This window comes from Trichosurus vulpecula, chromosome 8 (genome assembly GCF_011100635.1).
Source record: "Trichosurus vulpecula isolate mTriVul1 chromosome 8, mTriVul1.pri, whole genome shotgun sequence".
NCBI lineage: Eukaryota > Metazoa > Chordata > Mammalia > Diprotodontia > Phalangeridae > Trichosurus > Trichosurus vulpecula.
This window is the reverse complement of record NC_050580.1, coordinates 42,835,989-42,856,297: the sequence shown is the minus strand read 5'-3', so window position 1 is coordinate 42,856,297 and position 20,309 is coordinate 42,835,989. Positions and strand designations below refer to the sequence as shown.

At 40.9% G+C, this 20,309-nt stretch overlaps 1 protein-coding gene across 6 annotated transcripts in view; it reads right to left on the bottom strand.

Annotated features, from left to right (window-relative positions):
• The window catches only part of LOC118828120 (WASH complex subunit 2-like), a 48,948-nt gene that overhangs the window by 14,678 nt on the left and 13,961 nt on the right, over positions 1-20,309 (bottom strand). For 3 of the 6 annotated variants that reach the window (XM_036734531.1, XM_036734534.1, XM_036734532.1), the window contains exons 11-20: positions 15,694-15,806; positions 15,213-15,270; positions 14,557-14,586; positions 14,139-14,198; positions 13,559-13,726; positions 12,034-12,155; positions 9,805-9,894; positions 4,101-4,211; positions 2,306-2,440; positions 771-937 (exon numbers count right to left, since the gene is read on the bottom strand). In XM_036734531.1, coding sequence (XP_036590426.1) covers positions 771-937; positions 2,306-2,440; positions 4,101-4,211; positions 9,805-9,894; positions 12,034-12,155; positions 13,559-13,726; positions 14,139-14,198; positions 14,557-14,586; positions 15,213-15,270; positions 15,694-15,806 — 1,054 coding nt within the window. The remainder of the gene's footprint in view (positions 1-770; positions 938-2,305; positions 2,441-4,100; positions 4,212-9,804; positions 9,895-12,033; positions 12,156-13,558; positions 13,727-14,138; positions 14,199-14,556; positions 14,587-15,212; positions 15,271-15,693; positions 15,807-20,309) is intronic. The other 3 variants (XM_036734533.1, XM_036734535.1, XM_036734536.1) reach the window with 1 other exon arrangement.

Here is a 20,309-nt window from a genome sequence, read left to right as displayed (position 1 = left end):
CATGGCTACCACCCCAATTCAGGGCCTCATAATGTCTCACCTACACATTGCAATTGCGACGTCTCTGACAAAAGTGACGTGAATACACCTCTTCTATGAGCCCTTGCTCCCCATCCCCCAACTAGTTCACCTTGTTAAAGATAAACACCAGTTACCAAAAAGATAAACATCAGCAGCCAAAGTGTAGGTCTGACCATGCCGCCGCCTTGCTCAGTGAGCTCCAGCGACTCTTTATTGCCACTAGGATCCAAATTAAAATGCTGTACTTGGCATTTAAAGCTCTTCACAACTCCTTGGTCAATGGAACAAAGGCTTCACGTTGAGAGTACTAACAATTGATGTTCATGTAGTGGAAAAATATAAATTCTGGTCAAACTCATTGTTCTTAATATGACTACTGTTTTACTGTAATAAGTCTAATTGGATTCTGAAGACAACTCATTGGGAAAATGCTCCCAACAGTTAGCCGTGTCTAGAATACAAAAGGTGCTTAATAAAATGTTGCTGACTTGGCTTTGCACATCTACAAACAATGTGTCCTTGTAACTGTGGTGTTCCCCTGTAACACAGTGAACTAGTCTGGGGTGGTGGTGGTGGTGACAGCACAACTATCATTGCTTCTTTGGATACAAAAAATAAAAAGCCTCAGTGGCCTTCACACTACTGAGAGAGATGCTCTCAGCTTGATCCCTGAAGTTTATTACTACCCGCAGTCAATCTCTGTGCTATTCTCCACACAGCTGTTCGTTTTGCTGTAGCAACATCATTACCTGTCTTTAGCAACAGCAAATAAATCCTCTTCATCATCTTCTTCAAACAGACTTATCTTTTTCACATCCTTCTCTATGGGATCCTGCATTGTTCCAGGCTTCTTAAGTTCCTTTATACTGTTGTCAGGCATCTTACTGGTCTGTGAATCACCCATGCTCCACTGGTCCTAAAAAAGAAATTAAAACAGTATTTTATCCATCAAAGGAACTTTAGAAAGAGACTTTTGTCCACTTCTCCCTGTCAAAGGTAATTCAGGTGAAGGTACATAGGAAGCAAAATAAGACTAGTTATTAGTTGCACCTTCACTAAAGTCTTCTTCCTTCATGCCTCTTAGTCATGGAGGTAATCTGGCGCTATTGAGAATTACACCAAAGTTGCAAGGCTGTTTGGGAGGATGATGCTTCTCTTGATGACGTCTGCTATCGAGGGTCAGAAGGAAGGTAGCATTAAGGTTGCTGAAGAAATCAAATGAAAATGGATGCAGTGATGGGCTCAGTCAAATAAAGAGGAGAGAAAGGCAATTATGCTGAAGCCTTTTAATCTAAGTGACTTCTAGAAATGCTAGTATGCCTAGGATGTGCATAACAACCTTCTATTGTAGCATTTGCTTTGATATTTACTATCTATATCTGTTTGTATCTGTGTGAATGTGTGGGTGTTTATGTTGAGTTTACTCGAGAAGAAAATGTTTACTTTATAGAAAGTGGTACCTAGGATACCTGAGTTACTATAACATGTATTTTTCTGTAAAGTTAGGAGACTGAAATGGAAGTTTACCTACACTCAAAGCCAGTTTTTGCCAGACTGCCTCACTGCACAAAGAAAACAATTCTGAGTGTCCTGAATAATGAGGCTGACAAACTTGCATTTTCTGGGTATACGTCGAGGTTAAAGGAAAAGTTTTCTTACTGAATAATGCTTAGAAGCTAATTATTCAGGGAGATCAAAACTAAGGTCAAACACATATTATATAAATCATGCTGTTATTCTACTTGATATATGCTTATTAGCTTTGGAAGTATTGGGGTAAGAGAACCTTAAAATATTCAAATAATGCAGTTTGCATGTATCAAGTGGTTCTCAAAAGAGTTTTGGATATTCTCATTTGACAAACTCCAACAGCTCTAAGAACTGCACATATGTGTCTGAACTAGGGAAAAAATACTTAAGGCACTGTGACAATCTGATATTGATTTTGTCAAACTAATTTTTTCCTTTAAGAAGAGTTATGGGGGGAGAGGGAAGACAGGATGGGAACCTGTGGCCTTCTAGGTCCTTAAGTGCAGCCTTTTGACAGAACTATAAAATTTGGATTCAGTCAAAAGGCTGCACTTAAGGACCTACAAGGCCACATATGGCCTTAAGGCTGCAGGTTCCTCACTCCTGAGTTATGCTGTTTTCCTGATTAGAAAGCGAGCTCCTTGAGAGCAAGAACTGTCTTATTTCTCTTTTTGTATGCCCAGAGACTAGCACAGCCTTTTGCACATAGTAAGCTTTTAATTGTATCATTCACTCAAGATGGGGGCAACTGTACCTCCTCATCACTGCTGAACAGCAAGGTAGGTGTTTTTTTGTGCGCCTCAGAAGGTTTTGTCTTTTCTTGAGTTTGCTTAGGCAGAGATGATGAAGAAGATTGTTTCTTAGCAGGTGTTTCCCCAAAAAGATTTTCCTGAAAAAAAAAAAAGTTCCCCAAAGTGCTGAGTAAAACCAAACCACAAGAGTCAGGAATCAAGGCAAAGTTCTGCTAAAATGTTAGGAAATGAGTTCGACTGTAAGTCAACCTAGTGACAATTGAGAACAAGAGACACCTTTCAAAAATCACTAGATCCTAAAACAACTACATATTTCTGTCATGATATGCTCTGAACTCAATTTTAGTACCAAATTAAGGGACAGCTAACACAGGATGGGCAATGGGAAAGAAAGGTCTCCTTAATTAATGGAGCAGCAGCGATTTTGGTGTTCTTTGGAGTTCTTACTGCATAGAGCCCCAAACTATAATCTATGAAGGCTCTCCAGCAGGCACCACAAAGAGCTGAGAATGTGCCTTTCAGGGACAGATAGTTCCTTTCCCACTGTCTCAGGTTTCAATCTGAGCAAGTGAGGAAAAAATAGGATAGGGCCAAAGTAAAGGTTTTCCCCTTTCTCTGTATGGAAAATGCTCATCCTTTAGATGGGGAGAGGCCACGATAAAGAAAAAATGACCTTTAGGTTTTTGTACTGTCAAAAAGATTTAATAAATATAAGAAAGTTTGTTGAAACATTCTATCAATCATCTAGTATAAATAAAATGACATTCTTTGAAGAAAGGTCTATTTTCTTTTTTTTTTTTATAGTTATTGAACTCAAGTTTTATTCATCTTCTTATAGCTTTCAGGCATCCTTTGGAAAAGTCTGTTGTGTGTACGCATGCTTAGTCCATTCCGTTTCATGAACCTGAAGCACCAATTGTGTCCTCCTCTGAAATCAGTAACTTCTTTTTCGTCAGAAATTCTTCCTGCCTCATGCTGAACCATCTTTGTGGACATAGGAATTCCAACTGCCCTTTGCTCTTCATTCCATATCTTCAATTCCCTCTCTAAATCAGGCCATTTTGCTGACTTGCCTCTCATGGCCTTCTTCTGCCATGGCATTTTCAGTAGGGTTTCTTCTTCCCGTAGCCAGTCTTGGATTCTTTTCAAAATTGGAGGAGGACCAAACTTAGGTTCAGCAGCACAATTTCCATTCACTTTTGCAAACTGGATCACTTTTAACTTGAATTCAGCACTGTATGAAAATCTTTTCTGAGCCATTTCTGGGCAGAACCTGGCAAAATGTAACACCCATCGAAGCATATGGAATGGAAGAAAGGAGTTGTGTAATTCCTCAACCTGTAGATCCTAAAATCCTCCAGAAGAATTCTTCCCACCTAGGTCCATTTAACTTTTGTGACACCTGTTTTCACAAGTGGGCCAGATTCAGTCTAAGCTGAACTAGACTAAATCTGAGCCAGGTCTATTTTCTTAAATGTGAATTTTTAGTGTAAAATCCCTAAACCAAAAACAAGCAATCCAAACACTTGTATAAGAATATCTGGTGATGAGGCTACTGATCCAAACACGTAGTCTAATTCTCATACTGGACCAAGAATTTCGCAGTACTTCCTCTTTTAAAGCTAGAGAAAGTGAAGCAAGGACTCATTAAAACCGACATAAAAATGTCCATGCTATGTGATCCTCAAACATCAATATTCCTATTTCCTAAAAACAGCTTTCGGGCTTGCCCTGCTCCACCCACCTCGTGAGATTGCAGGTTCCCTAGTCTTTATTGTAAAGATAGCAATATTTTACCTCTTCATCGTCATCATCAAAAAGAGAAAGTGGTTTCTTTGTAGTGAGTTTGCTGGAATGGGGAGCTACAGCTTTTGCCTTACTCACATTCGGAGCAGAAGAAAACAAGTCCTGTTGGATCCAAAAATAAAGTTACAAAGAATAGCACAAAAAAGACAAGCAGTTGAGAGAATGATTTTATCTTGTTATAAATAGTTACCTCTACAAAGTCTACTCTGATGCCTCTTTACAGCATGCAAGTAACCTTTGGGCCCTGAAGGGTAGCCAGCAGAACACAAAGCTTGAACCTAATCTACCATTCTGGAAAGGCTTTGGATGCAGTCCTGGCAAAAACTATACTTGCTTTCTGAGGACCTGTAAGCTAATGATAGTGAAAAATGGAAAATGGAGAAATGGATATTTATATGCACTATAACAATTTCCTAAAATGGCTTAACTAATGTGAACCAGCTGCCATAAAAATACCAAAAAACCCCAGAGAAGTCACTTCATCCAGGGAAGACCTGACTTCTTTGTCACATGGATAGATATGGTAGTTAAGAGCAGCACCACTTTAAAATATAAAATCAAACACAAAATCTTATGGAAAAGAATGCTAAAAGATTCTAAACAGTTGCCTCTTAGCTCAGAGAGAAGCAGTGGAGAGAAAACAAGTTTAAAGAAAACTTAGTAGGAGCCCCATTTAAGCAAAGTCATCTCGAGTCTATATTTAAAAATGAAACCTGAAGGATAACTAAGAGATGAAAAAGGGCAAGGTCTATAAAGACTTTCATATCAAACTCTCTTCACTATCATAAGGAAAGCAGACCCCTTAACATCAGTGTTACATGTGGAAGCTGAGGGGTAAGCTGGACTGAGCACAGGTTCTGAAGGAGTCGCACAACTCAGGTTCAAATCCTATGTCTGATGATTTCTCTTGTGGGACTCAATCTGGCTGGGCTTCTGTTTTTTCATCTGAGAAGTAAAGGAGGGGGCTGGAAGGCTTCAGAAGCACCTTCTGTGTGCTGGATGAGGAAATCAAAACAGTACTGCAGAAAACACAGAGAGGAAAATCTGCTGGACTAGACTCAAATATACCATGAAGAGGCCCATGCTAGAGGTGAGACCATTTTGCTGGTTTCTGGAAAAGGGGAAGATACTGAAGGTGTGGGGAAAATTTAGATCTTATTTTTTTCACCCCCTTCCCCCATCCCCAACAAAAAGAGGCAGACTACCAACAATCAGCAACCCCTACTGTATGAATGAAATACAAACTCTCGCTGGTCAGTGTTCCCACTCTGGCTCCAACTTATCTTTCCAGACTCAATTCATGTTACTGCACCTCACATGCCCTTTCCAGACAAGGTAGACACAAAGCTCCATCTCCTGCCTCCTGGGGACAGTGTGCACAGGTTTCTGTTAAAAGCTCAAACATTATGGCTCCCAGCGTCTGTCTGGTAACTGGTTACAGGTTCTGGCATGTGAATTAAACTCCTGGGTCTGAGGTGTGTAAAGGGCTCCTTATGGATCTGTGGTGGCTAACTCGCCAGCAGACGCTGTACAGAAAAAAGTAGGCCTCAGTGGTTCTAGGTATAGCTTGCAAATTAAGTGAATTAGAACTGTTTTGAAAATCTGGAGATACCACCTTGAGATAAACTCAGATATTCTGGAGTGTTAAGCATTCTGCTAGAATGATGTTAAATGATTTCTGAACAGCTATAAAAAGCTAGGTTACAGCACAGAAACAGAACAGAAGCTTCGTGAATGGTATGTACTAGAAACATAACTAGGACAACTGTGCCCTGGGGGGAGAAACCTAAATGTAGATGGCACATTTATTCAGTAAAGGAAATATTTTACAAGGCCTCCTTGGACTGTTTCTTTGCTTTGGACCTATCCTCACCAAATATAGGACTTGTTACTAATTTATTCTTATTTAAAAAAAAAAAACACTCCAAACCTTATTTTAGACTCTCCAGTGTCAGTCTTTCTTCATGCCCTCTCTATCATGCTCCAGAATCAATTTCCAGCTGCCTACTGGATGGACACCATTTAACTATCTCACCAGCATCTGAAATTGAACGTATCCCCAAATGAACTTACTGTCTCTCTCCAAAAACCTGTCCTTCACTTTCCTATTTTTGTTAATGGACCACTCATTATTCTTCTAGTTGTACTGGTCTGAAACCATCTTTGACTCTTCTCTCCTACATTCAAATCAATTTTTACAACTGGAATATTTCCCACATATATTTTCTCCTTTCCACTACCTTGGTCCAGGTATCCATTAACTCTTGTAGCCCATAACTTCTTAAGACTTGCAAAGAATGTTCTCTCTAACCAAAGTTCCTAGCCACTATCAAATAGTACAACATCAGAAAAAGATATGGTTTTATCACTGGGAATGATATAAACCTGCAGTCTCAAGGCCACTGGGCCTTTTTCTTCTGACTTGGAGCTGAAGGCTCCTCTACGTGTTGTCCACCCTTTTATGTGCACTCTCTGAGAGCAGGGACTGACTCGCTTTCCTTTTCATATTCCCAGTCCTGGCACAGTACATACTTAAATGCTATTTCATTCTTTTATTAATTAATTCACTGCTTGGATGATAGCAATAGTCCCCAGACTAATTTCCCTACCTCCAATCTTCCTCCTATTTCCATCCATCCTTCATACTATTGTTTCCCTAAGCATAAAAGTGATAAGGTGATTCCTCTGCTCAAAACAAACCAACCTTTAATCAGCTCCCTACTGCCTCCCAAGAAAAGTTTTAACTCCAGACCCTGGCCTTTAAGGCCCTCTATAACCTCATGCCAGTCTATTTTCCCAAACTTATTTAGCATTATTCCTGTTCCATGTACTCTCTTACTCACCTAACCTAAAACATAACCTGACCTTTGGTCTCTTCTTCACACCATTCTAAATGCTTGGAATCTGTCTTCTCCCAGTGAAATTCTACCCTTCTTTCAAGACTCAGATCAAATAACACCTGTTCCCTAAAGCCCTTCTTCAATCCCCATTCCTGATGTTAGAAATGACCTTTTCTTCTTTGAAGCTCACATAACTAACTTTGCACTTTTCAAATGCACTTAAAAGTTCTATTTTGTATCTCATTTACTTGTGTACATGTATCCTAATTCCTATGCTAGACTGGATGCTCCTTCAGGGAAGGGATCATGTCTTATCTGTCTTTATAAGGTGCCTAGCACAGTGATCTGTGCTGTGGTGCTCAGTAAATATCTGCGCCACTTAAAGCACATGACAGTGTTTCCAAAATGAAGATGACAGAACAACAAGGGAGCGAAATACAAGTAGACAGCTTCTGATCACCAGGCCAGGAAACAAGAGAGACTGGGGAAAATCTGGAGACTGAATTTCCACAGGAGACTCTCTTGTGCAGGAATCTCTGACAAGTCACCTGGAAATCATTTTTCCTCCCTCCCTTGGCCTGCCCTGAGACAGCCAATGCGGGTAGCACTTAGCATCAGGAGCCACCAAGAACTGGGGCTCTCAGGTTCAGTGAGAACAGAAGCCAAGGAGACTAGTTCTGCATCCAACCGGAAGTGCATTATGTCCGTGTTTCAGTTAGTATTAAAGAGCAATTTCTCAGTATAAAATGTGTGTGTGCGTGGGAGAATCTCCTGTTCACCAACATGCTGACAAGCATGCTGTCTTCCCAGGTGGGTATCTAGCATATGGCTAAGAGAGCCTTTGACATCTGTCCCAATATAACTGTTACTATCCATTTATAAGGGGCACCACAGTGCATAGAGCACTGAGCCTGGAGTCAGGATGACTTGAGTTCAAATAGCCATGTGACCCTGGGCAAGTCACTTGATCCTGTTTGCCTCAGTTTCCTCATCTGTAAAAAAGAACCCCCAAATGGGGTCACAAAGAGTCAAATTCAACTAGAAATGAATCAACAACCTCCTCCTACCCCATTTCTCTTTTGGCAAGGCAATCTAGGTTAAGGGACTTGCCCAGGGTCACACAGCTAGTAAATGTCAAGCGCCTGAGGCCAAATTTGAATTCAGGTCCTCCTGACTCCAGAGCTGGCGCTCTATCCACTGTGCCACCTAGCTTGTATTCGTGCATGGCTGACATGACTGGATCTGCACTTTAGGAAAATCCCTTGAGAGGCTGAATGGAGGCAGGCAGACTCCCAGCAGCTATTGCAGGAGTCCAGGTGTGAGGTGAGGGGCACCTGCACCAGGGTGGTGGCCATGTCTGTATGTTTGGGAGTCATCATTAACGTAGAAACAATAAGGATCATCACTGCTCTACGCTGAATGTTGGAAATTGAGACAAGAAAAGAGGAGGTGCAAAGACAGTATCTAGGCAAGAAAGCTGTGTCAGAGAATAGGATTCAGATTTCAGGTTTCTGAACATCAAGAGAGTGTAGCTAAGGAGGAACAGGTAGACATGCGCTCAGTGACTTGTGGATCTGATCAGGAGGGTTTTAAAATGGGAATGGAGAACAAGGGTGAAAACTGGTTAAATCAAGCTGGATACAAGAGTAAGTGTCAAGACAAAGAAAGAAGGGCAACACTGGAACCATCCAGAGATATGTAAGACCCAAAAGACGATAATATTCTTAGACTTAAAGTACAGTTAAGAAGAAAACTAAGCTAGGCTCTTAACACAAGGAAGTAAATAGAATCCCCGGTATCAATCCTTGAGACTCGGTGGGCTAAGACCCGCAACTACAATACCAGTACACTAGCTATTAGTACCTTATTCCAAAGGAACAGAGAGCTCGGTGGTCTATCAGGAAGAAACAAACTCATGCAGAAGGGATGGAACGGAAGGGGGAAGCATGGTGGAAATCACTTCCGTGAGGATCAATGGAATGAAGGAGAGGCCAGACCAGTGTGAGTGTATTACACACTCCCCAACCAAGTGGAGGAACAACTGCACGATTGGCTCTACAAGTCGGCCCCAAGCCTGACAAAGGCACAAGATCAAGCAATAATGGGGAACCTAAAGGATCAGGGCAGGTGCTGGAGGTCTTGCTCTGCTCAGAGAATGGCAGCTGAGAAAATTCCGAGAGAGATTATTTGTGACACATGATCATACAACAACTCTATTCCCAGGGATTTGTACTCTCTGCCCGAGTGGAAGATACATTTTTAAAAGGTGACCATCCAATAGGGATTTAGAAAAGCTCACTTCCCTCAAACAACATGCTTTGAGGTGCCAAAGCTGAGTGCAAGGAAACAAGAGAAAGATTTCTGAAACCTCTTGTGCAGTCAACTTTTCTCTTCATAAATACATTTTTTTTGTATCTTTCCTTTAATGCCCCCTTGTTACTTTTTAAAGAAAAACAAACCAAACAAGCCCCTACACAAGGTCACCATCCTCGGCCCCCAGAAGCCCACCACCAACAAAGGCCAGTTGTGGCTGAGGGGCCTGTGCTGTACACCACAAACAGGAGACCTGGATGTAAATGCCCCAGAACAAAGCATCAGACACTGCAATGAAGGGGCTGATATCCAAGAATGGGACCGAACTCAGGAGCTTCAAAACCTCACAGTAATAAATTCCAGAGAATCATAAAACAAGTAACATCAGTTATTCTCACAGGCTCAACAATGAAGGAGCAGGAGGTACCCTTAGTGAAAATGACCAGATCCAGGTTTTTTCCAAATCTTCTCTCATGAACTCAAGCTAGTGAACATGATCTAGCTTCAGGGGAAGAGCACCCAGAAATATATGACCACCTCACCTCTGAGTCCTCCTCATCTGAGAACAAGCCTTTTTGTTTCTTGGAAACTTCTGACAAGGCCTTGAGATTTTTGCTGGAAGGTGGCACAACCTTTGTCAAAATAAAACACAAAAATTGGGGGAACCACTTAAGATACAAGACTTTCATTAAATATAAGACCCTAAATCTAAGTAAATAAATACACATGTACTACTGAAATCCAGAAGTTACATTTAATTTCTTAAAAATTAGGATAAAATTATGATAAAAATTATACTCTACATATAGAGTGCCTACTATTTACCAGACACTGTGCTAAGTGCTTTACAAATATTATCTCATTTGATTCTTGAAACAACCATGGCAAGTAGGTGCTATTATTACCCCATTTTACAGTTGAGGAAACTGAGACGGGCAGGTTAAGTGACATGCCCGGAGTCACACAGTGTTTGAGGCGGCATTTGAACTCAGGTCTTCGGCACTCTAATTCACTGTCTCACCTAGCTACCTTAAAAGAGAAAGTAACCCTTCTGAAAGCATTAAGTGTAGAACTGCTTAAAAGCAGCTTTGTTGTATTGCTTTAAAACAGTAAAACCTGAATTTACATACACTTAAAATGAGGGAACAAAAACCTCCAGGATTGGACTCTACAAAAAGCTGCCTTCAAGAACTGGGACCGTAACTTTCTGTGGGGAGTGTTCTGAACTGTGTAGCGCTGTGAATCTGTCAAGTTTTGCCTGGACTTTTTAAAGGTAGAGATTCTAAATTGCCTGCCAACTGTTAGTGCCAAAGACCTTTAAAGTAAAGCAGAATTTTAGCATGACGTTCTCTTCCATGAGCATTAGGTAGGAAGAGTGTTACCATGTGCTCTCAAAATAGGTCAAAGAACATGTCAACATGTATGCTTCTAAGTCAAAGTGCACATGGAAGTTTCATTAAGAATAAATCATTATTACCATTTTTTCTACAGTAGGACAAAGCAACATGTTAAAAAGGAAGAACTGATGCAAGAAGGAAAAGAAAGATGTCAAGCCCACACTAAAGGACCACCTTCTAAAATCGAGCTTTCCTCTGGGCTGTGCGTCCCTGAGTAACAGGCTTCATCCAAAGTATACATGGTGCAGGCATTGGAAAGGAATAGAAATTCGGCAAGGATTAATGGATAGTCAGACCCTGGCACAGCCTGAATCCTAAATATGAAAATTAATTGGGATTTAGGTAAGAAATAGAGGAATCAGAATTCTTCATTTACTCTCCAGTCCATCCCTCTGCTTCGGTCACTGCAGAGGCCACAAAACCAGGAACAATGGCCTGTTTCAATCCTCTCCGGGCTGCAGCCCAGCCTTCTTTTGCCCCTCCCCACCCCTCTGCTTATGGTGTCTTCTCCCTTTTGAATATAAGCTCTTGGAGGGCAAGGACTTTCTATTTCTACTTGTACATCCAGCAGTATACTAGCTGACCGAGATCTGTAGAGGGTCCCTCACCATCACCTTTGAAATGGACGTGCACTTAGGAGAGAAAAAATTCTTCTTTGGAGGTAGTTAATTCCCCAGCCCTTCCATTTATTAAGTTCTCAGCTTTTTCCTTCCCTTGTTGATTTGCAGCTTATAGCTGACCTCGTCTCCTGGCTTTTGGTCCCAGGCATCATTCCCCCTGGCCAGATGAAACTGGGGGAATGAGAAAGCAGCTGTGTCTAATGCAGAAAAATGGAATATTTAGGGAAATGCCCAGTTTTAGTGAATGGGAGGATATGCAATAATGCTCTAAGGAAGTTCAATTCAGCAAACAGTTATCAAGTACCTACTGTGTGCACTAGACCCCAGGGAAGAGGGAAAGCTTAGCTAACAACATGGTCTCTCCCCTTTAGAAGCTTATGCCAGTGGAGGACGCAGGAAAGATTCAGAATGAAGAGAAGCTCAGGGCAGTGGAGGGAATGAGCAGGCCTGGGTGGACCTCAAGAGCAGGATGAGTGAGGTACAAACCACATGACTGTACTTTGTGTTTATCTTGTGTTAGAACTATCTGGCTCTTGTCTCCCTGCCCAGACAGTATCTTTTCTATCTCTGCATTTCTCTTTCGCCACAGCACAATGTACCACCCATGGTAGGTGCTTGATGAACCTTCTCTTAATTGAATGTTAAACCTATTTAATAACAGTGTTCAACTCAATTTAATTTGGTTCAAGGTGAACTAAGTATAGGCTACCCCAAGAAAAGCATCAGTGTGTACACCCACCCCCTCCTCCATCACCTTCTCTGCTGCCTCCTTGGCTTCTGGACTGAGAGAATCAGTGGAAGGAGTGGCTGCTTTCTTTTTGAAGAGATCTTCTTCCTCCTCTTCCTCCTCATCAAACAGATCAACAGTTGGCCTGGCTTTGATTTAAAGAAAAAGTTGTTCTGAAAAACTTAGCATGCAAGTCTTGTAGGTCTGCAAGAATGAGGCTTCATTTAATATTTAAGAAAACATTGAATTACCATGAAGAGAAGGCAGCTCAAAATATGGGAAGGAGGTGGATTTTTTTCTCAAAGGCCTGAAGGGACAGTTGTGCAGCTTAAGAGGGAGCCTCCATTTTCTGACTACAACTTAAGCGGCCTTTCTAAGTCATCGGTGGTATTCTCTTTAGCTTGGCTGCTCTATTAGTTCACAGAGCCCTACGTGTGTAACGAATTAAGTTTGTGCTCTTCCTATGTGTCCAGGCAAAATAATTTCATTACCTCTCATTTTCTCCTTTTTAAATTCAATCACAGTAATAGATCATAGGATTGGGGTAGCTAGGTGGCGCAGTGAGTAGAGCACCAGCCCTGGAGTCAGGAGGACCTGAGTTCAAATCCGGCCTCAAGACACTTGACCCACTTACTAGCTGTGCGACCTCAGGCAAGACACTTAACCCCAATTGCCCTGCCTTCCCCTCTCAAAAAAAGAAAAAAAAAAGAGATCATAGGACTTAAGAGCTGAAAGGCAACTTATGGATCATCTAAGCTAACTGCCCTATTGTGCAGATGAGGAAACTGAAGCTCAGGAGTGTGAAGTAGCCATCCAAGATTACACAGACAGCGAACCACACAGCCAAGATCTGAACCCAGGCCTCTTGACTGCAAATACAGTGATCCCCCCACTATGTGGTGTGAGAAGAATCTAGCTCTCTGCTTCTCATGCTGAGGGCCACTCTTGAGGGGCAATGGGGAAACAGGGGAGAAGGCACAAATTAATCCCTCTCACTCCCCCCAAATTAGCCAAGACTGAAGAAGTCATGCAGGCAGGGGGTAGTTCGAGTTAACAAGCAGACTGATCTGGGATCCAATTGGGGACCCTTTAGTCAAGAAGAATAGAAAAGTGTTTTTCAGACCTTCAACACAGAGAAGCTGAGGGCCTAGGGAAACTCCCTGCCCACTGTTGTTAATTTTCTTCCTGGCAGCTTTAACTGTTGTGAATTGCTTTTTAACTTCCTCAGGAACTGCTTTTCTCTTGGGGTATCTGTATATATTTTTATTAAATGGATTGATAATTCGAACCTTAGGTTCTGAATGATTGACTGCACCAAGAGGTGAACCACGACTAGGATCCTGATATTGGCAGGAGCTGTTCTTCAAGCTGCTGAGGACTGTCTGCTCCTTAGATGGTATAAACTAGGGCAACAAGCAGGCAGTCCTAAATAAATCTCTCTGGGACCTGGACGGTTCAGAATAATAAGCAGAAGCTTGCCTTAGCCTTCACTCTACCTGGTCAAAAACTATTTCAAATAATTCGCAGGAAAAAAGACAGAGGCAACACACACCTACATGTACTGGTTTGCTGTTAGATGTAACAAAAAAGTCATCATCATCGTTATCAAAGAGGCCTGCAGGGGCAGGACTATGTGGTGTTTTTCCTTGTGTGGACTGTGGAGGCTTCCGGGGCTCTTTTGGTGATTGAACTGAAGAAACACTGAACACATCAGGATCACCTACAATCAGAGGAAGATGAAACCAATAGGAGTCAGAGGTCACTAATTTTCTTCTAAAGTCATTAAAATTTCAGCTTTTTCAGAAATACTTCCCCTATGGCAACAAAATGCTAGAGCCGCTGAATAAGTCCATGCAGGAGTAAGGACAGTCCAAATAAATTCCCCTTAATAAAAATCATCTATTCTTTGGGAATCTATTTTTTCAAACAAGTCTGTATGTAAAGGTTTGTTATCAGAGGCAACAACAGTATGCATAATGGCCGGCCTAATAAATAAACTGGCCCCCTTAATGAGAACTCTGAAATCCTGAGTTGATCACTATGTGCCAGGCTGATCTCTGAAGTTAACATTTAAAAAAAGATGTATTAAAAATGAACAAAGTAAAAAGATGTAACCTTAAGAATGGATATACCTAAGAACAAAGACACAGCTCCTGCTGGTATCTTTTTTCCAGGCTTGGATGATGAAGCCTCTAGAATAAGAAAATAAATCATTAAATTCACCTTTTTGCAAAGTCAAATTGGAGAATTTTTTTTGGTGGCTGAAATTAATTGATTCTACACATGCTACTTTTAAATTAACAATTTAATTTTTTTAACTCAACACCACACAATCTAAGGACACCTTTAAAGTGAGATTAAAAGTGTTTAATAGAATTTTAATTCTGCCCAGGTTATAAATGTTATTTTACAGTGATCTCTTAATAGTATAATAGGTTTGATATTAGTAGTCATTTCTTGCTATTCTGCCAGGTCAAGGAGGAAAAAGGGAAGACCAGAAGGCCCTGCAGGCTTGTTACTGGATAAAGCTGTGGGGGCTACAGTCCATACCTAAAAGTACTTTCCAATAGTACTTCCATTCTGAAGAAAGAACAGACAGATTAAGAACTACAGGAAGGAAATGTGTGGATAACAACCATGGAATACTTAATTAGAAATGACCATTCTACTTTCTAGCAATGGTACTAGGAACTGCCTATTCTGATTACTCAGTTTCCTTATTTGTTAATGGGGAGAATAGTTCTTGTGCTATCTACCTTACAAAGTTATTTTGAAAAAGGTGCTTTGCAAATCTTAGAATGCTGTCTAAGCATAAGTTATCATTATTCACCAACACTACATATACAAACAAAACCTCAGAAATACTCCTTGGAATACATTTGGTTTTACCCATATTCAATCTTTATTATAAGTCACTTTTGTTGTCAGTCTTTGGAAGGTGAGGAATCAGATTAGAGAACATTCCCAAGCTGCTCACACTGATGGACTAGGTTTGAATACACAGTTACAGACAATGCACTTTTTTCTTACAGCAATAGGAAATATCTGAATTGGATTGCTTTTAATTGGACTAACAATTATGTCTAAGAAAATAATTTCTGGGAACAAACTAAAGAAAATTTAGAGCCCTAAAATAGGTTAAAAAAGAATCTTGAAAACCTTTTCTCCTAGTAATACAAATAAATTCAGACCTCATTCATCCTTACCTTCGTTAACTGGGGCTTGGTTTTCATTGTCTTTAGGGGCTTCCGAAAAGAGGTCACTCTGATTGATGGAAATCAAATGGGTAAAAAAAAAATATGAAGTATTAAACACCGAGATTTCTTTGTAACTAGAGACAACTAAGACCTTTACTACCCTGTATAGAAAAGAACCCTTGCAAAGTCCAGGGTGCTCTATATAATTTGGATATGATTTGACCTACTGAATTAAGGCTGTTGAGCAATCACGAACTTGAAAAATCATAGTCTGTCCCAGGAGTTAATGCCTATAAATCAGGAGTATCACCTAGGGAGCATCACAGAGTCTTCTGCTCAGAGAAGCTGCAAATGACTCTCCTTTACACAACAAAAGACAACACGATAGCCATCAAAGTATGAAAAGGAAGAGGGACTACCTAAGGTAGAGAATTATTTTAGTAGACGGGGAAACAGACTAGTCCTTTTCTGCCTCCCATCCCCAACTGACCTCATCATCATCGAAAAGTCCTATTCCTCCACTAAAAAGACCCCCTCTAGAGCCAAATGGTGAGAAGTCTTCATCTGTCAGTTTGGGTGGTTTGAACATGTCATCTTCTTCATCTGGGGCAAAGGAAAACAAAACACAATTCTGAGAAATGGAAATAAATGCAGAGTCCTACTTTGCAGCCATCTCAGCACATTTTTCAGTAGGAAAGCAGGATGAAGATGGCTAAGCCCCGAATTCAAATTCTAGCAGCTACTACTTCCACATGAACTGCAACATTTTCCAAATCATCAAAGCAATTTGTTTAAGGTGCTCTGCTTGGTCCTATATAAAAGCACATTAAATGACATTGTCCTTGCCCTCTGGGAATTTGTGGCATAAAACCAAACATCAATAGGAAATCTGCAACTTAAGGAGCTTACAATCTAAGAGGGAACATACACATATAAACATAATGCAAAATAGTACTAAGTGTATAGAGAAGTATAAAGAAGGCATAAAGGCCTATGAAGGTCAGAAGAAAAGATCACTCCAGCTAGAGTCCAAGACTGAGGGAGAAGAGGCGGCACATGGGATGTGCCTTGAAATGTGGGTGAAATTTTCACAGATAAGGACTGAGTTGGGCTGGGAAGGTGTGGGCTGAGGAGAGGGTAAGAGTATTCCAAGTAGCACACTTAGGTCGGATAGGGACTGACAAAAGTACAGTGATACTTTTACTTCTTGTGAACTGGATCGTTAAACTTCTATGAGGAGGAACACCAGAGGACTAGCCCATACTAAGCTTACGAATGACTAAAATCTGGTCATTTTTTTCCACATGTATTGCTGCCAAACTAGGTCTCCACCATTCTATACTTACACAATTGATTTTTTTTGATTTAAAAATACATTTTTATTTTTTTTTGCTTGATTATACATATTTATTTAATATATTTAGTTTTCAGCATTGATTTTCACAAAAGTTGGAATTACAAATTTTTCCCCGTTTCTACCCTCCCCCCACTCCAAGATGGCGTATATTCTGGTTGCCCCGTTCCCCAGTCAGCCCTCCCATCTGTCACCCCACTCCCCTCCCATCCCCCTTTCCCTTCTTCTCTTGTAGGGCAAGATAAATTTCTATGCCCCATTGCCTGTGTATCTTATTTCCTAGTTGCATGAAAAAACTTTTTGTTGTTGTTGTTGTTTTTGAACGTCTGTTAAACTTTGAGTTCCAAATTCTCTCCCCTCTTCCCTCCCCACCCACCCTCCCTAAGAAGGCAAGCTATTCAACATGCGTATCATTATGTAAAACCCTTCCACGATACTCATGTTGTGAAAGATTAACTATGTTTTGCTCCTTCCTAACCTATCCCCCTTTATTGAATTTTCTCCCTTGACCCTGTCCCTTTTCGAAAATGTTTGTTTTTTTATTACCTCCTCCCCCTTTCTTCCCTCCCATCATCCCCCCTTTTTTATCTTCTTCTTCCTTCTTTCCTGTGGGGTAAGATACCCAATTGAGTGTGTATGGTATTCCCTCCTCAGGTCAAATCTTCTGAGAGCAAGATTCACTCATTCCCCCTCACCTGCTCCCTCTTCCCTTTCTACAGAACCACTTTTTCTTGCCACTTTTATGCGAGATAATTTACCCCATTCTCTCTCTCCCTTTCTCCCTCTCTCAATATATTCCTCTCTTATCCCTTAAATTGATTTTATTTTTTTAGGTATCATCACTTCATATTCAACTCACCCTGTGCCCTTTGTGTGTGTGTATATATGTATACATATATATACACACATATATACCTACATATATACATACATACACACATATGTGTATATATATGTATACACATATACATACATGCATATTCCTTTCAGCTACTATGATATTGAGGTCTCATGAATCATACACATCATCTTTCTATGTAGGAATGTAAACAAAACAGTTCAACTTCAGTAAGTCCCTTATGATTTCTCTTTCTTGTTTACCTTTTCATCCTTCTCTTGATTCTTGTGTTTGAAAGTCAAATTTTCTATTCAGCTCTGGTCTTTTCACTGAGAAAGCTTGAAAGTCCTCTATTTTATTGAAAATCCATATTTTGCCTTGGAGCATGATACTCAGTTTTGCTGGGTAGGTGATTCTTGGTTTTAATCCTAGTTCCACTGACCTCCGGAATATCATTCCAAGCCCTTCGGTCCCTTAATGTGGAAGCTGCCAGATCCTGTGTTATCCTGATTGTTTTTCCACAATATTCAAATTGTTTCTTTCTGGCTGCTTGTAGTATTTTCTCTTTGACCTGGGAGCTCTGGAATTTGGCGACAATGTTCCTAGGAGTTTTCTTTTTGGGATCTATTTGAGGAGGCGATCTGTGGATTCTTTCAATTTCTATTTTACCCTCTGGCTCTAGAATATCAGGGCAATTCTCCTTGATAATTTCTTGAAAGATGATATCTAGGCTCTTTTTTTGATCATGGCTTTCAGGTAGTCCAATAATTTTTAAATTATCTCTCCTGGATCTATTTTCTAGGTCAGTGGTTTTTCCAACGAGATATTCAACATTGTCTTCCATTTTTTCATTCCTTTGGTTCTGTTTGATAATATCTTGATTTCTCATCAAGTCACTAGCTTCCACTTGCTCCAATCTCATTTTTAAGGTAGTATTTTCTTCAGTGGTCTTTTGGACCTCCTTTTCCATTTGGCTAACTCTGCCTTTCAAGGCATTCTTCTCCTCATTGGCTTTTTGGAGCTCTTTTACCATTTGAGTTAGTCTATTTTTTAAAGTGTTGTTTTCTTCAATATTTTTTTCAGTATTTCTTTGGGTCTCCTTTAGCAAGTCACTGACTTGTTTTTCATGGTTTTCTTGCATCATTCTCATGTCGCATCTCAATTTTTCCTCTACTTCACTAACTTGCTTTTCCAACTCCTTTTTGAGCTCTTCCATGGCCTGAGACCAGTTCATGTTTTTCTTGGAGGCTTTTGATGTAGGCTCTTGGACTTTGTTGACTTCTTCAGGGCATATGTTTTGGTCTTCTTTGTCAGCAAAGAAGGATTCTAAAGTCTGAGACTGAATCTGGGTGTATTTTTGCTGCCTGGCCATGTTTCCAGCCAACTTACTGGACCCTTGAGTTTTTCGTCAGGGTATGACTGCTTGTAGAGCAAAGAGTACTTTGTTCCAAGCTTGAGGGGATGTGCTGTTGATTTCAGAGCTATTTCTATACAGCCAGCTCTGCCACACCAGCTCTCCTCCTTCCTTAAGAACCACCAACCCGGACCGACACAAATCTTTAGCAGGCCCTGCACTCCTGCTCTGATCCGCCACTTAATTCCTCCCACCAGGTGGCCCTGGGGCTGGAAGTAACTGCAGCTGTAGTTCTGTAGCTGCACCTCCCCCGTGGCCCCTGGGGCGGTGGCCGAACCACGAACTCTGTCCCCGGAAGCTTTTCCCACTAACCTTCTCTGTTGTTTTTGGTGTTTGTAGGTTGAGAAGTCTGGTAACTGCCACAACTCACTGATTCAGGGTACCAGGGCTTGTCCTGCCCGGCTCCTGGTCTGGTTGGTCCTGCTGCCTCCCACGCTGAGCTCTGCTTCCCCTCCACTCCGTGCATGATAGACCTCGTCCAGCGACCATCCAGGCTGTCCTGGGCTGGATCCCTGCTTCCCTCTGCTATTTTGTGGGTTCTGCAGTTCTAGAATTTGTTCAGAGCCATTTTTTATAGGTTTCTGGAGGGACGTGGTGGGGAGCTCATGGAAGTCCCTGCTTTCCAGCTGCCATCTTGGCTCCACCCCCCCCTACAATTGATTTTTTGAACCTAAGTGAAGGACTTGTTATTTATCTCTGGTGAATTTCATCTTCTTGGCTTTAGCATTGCACTTCAGACTTCTGAGATCACTCTGAATCTTGATTCTGAAATCTATACAAGCTATCTTCAAGTGTCCAGTCATTTGGAAACATGATAAGCATGCCTTAATCCAAGTCATTTACAAAAATGTAGAGAAGGACATAATCAACCACAGAGTCCCGTGACATGCCACCAGAGGCCCCCCCTTCTATGCTGACGGAAACATCAATATTCTTTGGGCACCACTATTAAAGTACCTTCAACCACCTTTGAACATCATACTAACACACAATCCCTATTTTACCACTTTAACTCCATGGAACTCAAGGGAGCTTTTGTCAAATGTTCTCTAGAAAACCAAATATAGTAAATACAATCCATTCCTGATTGAGCAATCCAGCAACCATATCATCAAAGCATATGAAGTTACCATAGTTTGGAAAGACTTGTTTGGAATGGATTCTTAGTAAATCCCTGTTAATTTATATATCATTGCATTATATTAGAAATATCTGTAAATCATCTGTTAGTAATCTGTTCTAAAATTTTGATGAGGATCCACCTCAAAATGAACAATCCAGAGTTACTTGGATATACCCCCCACCTTTTTTTTTAAATTTGGGACATGGCCTTCTGGAGCTTTCCTGAATTTTTCAATCCTACAGCGACTCTGAGCAGCAAATTCTCTCAGCATAATAATCATTTAAAATAGCTACACGCTCCTTCCCCTCTTTGAAGAAAAGGGAGACAAGGAATGGAAAAACTGATATGTTTTGTCAACTGATTTCCATGCCCCTTTC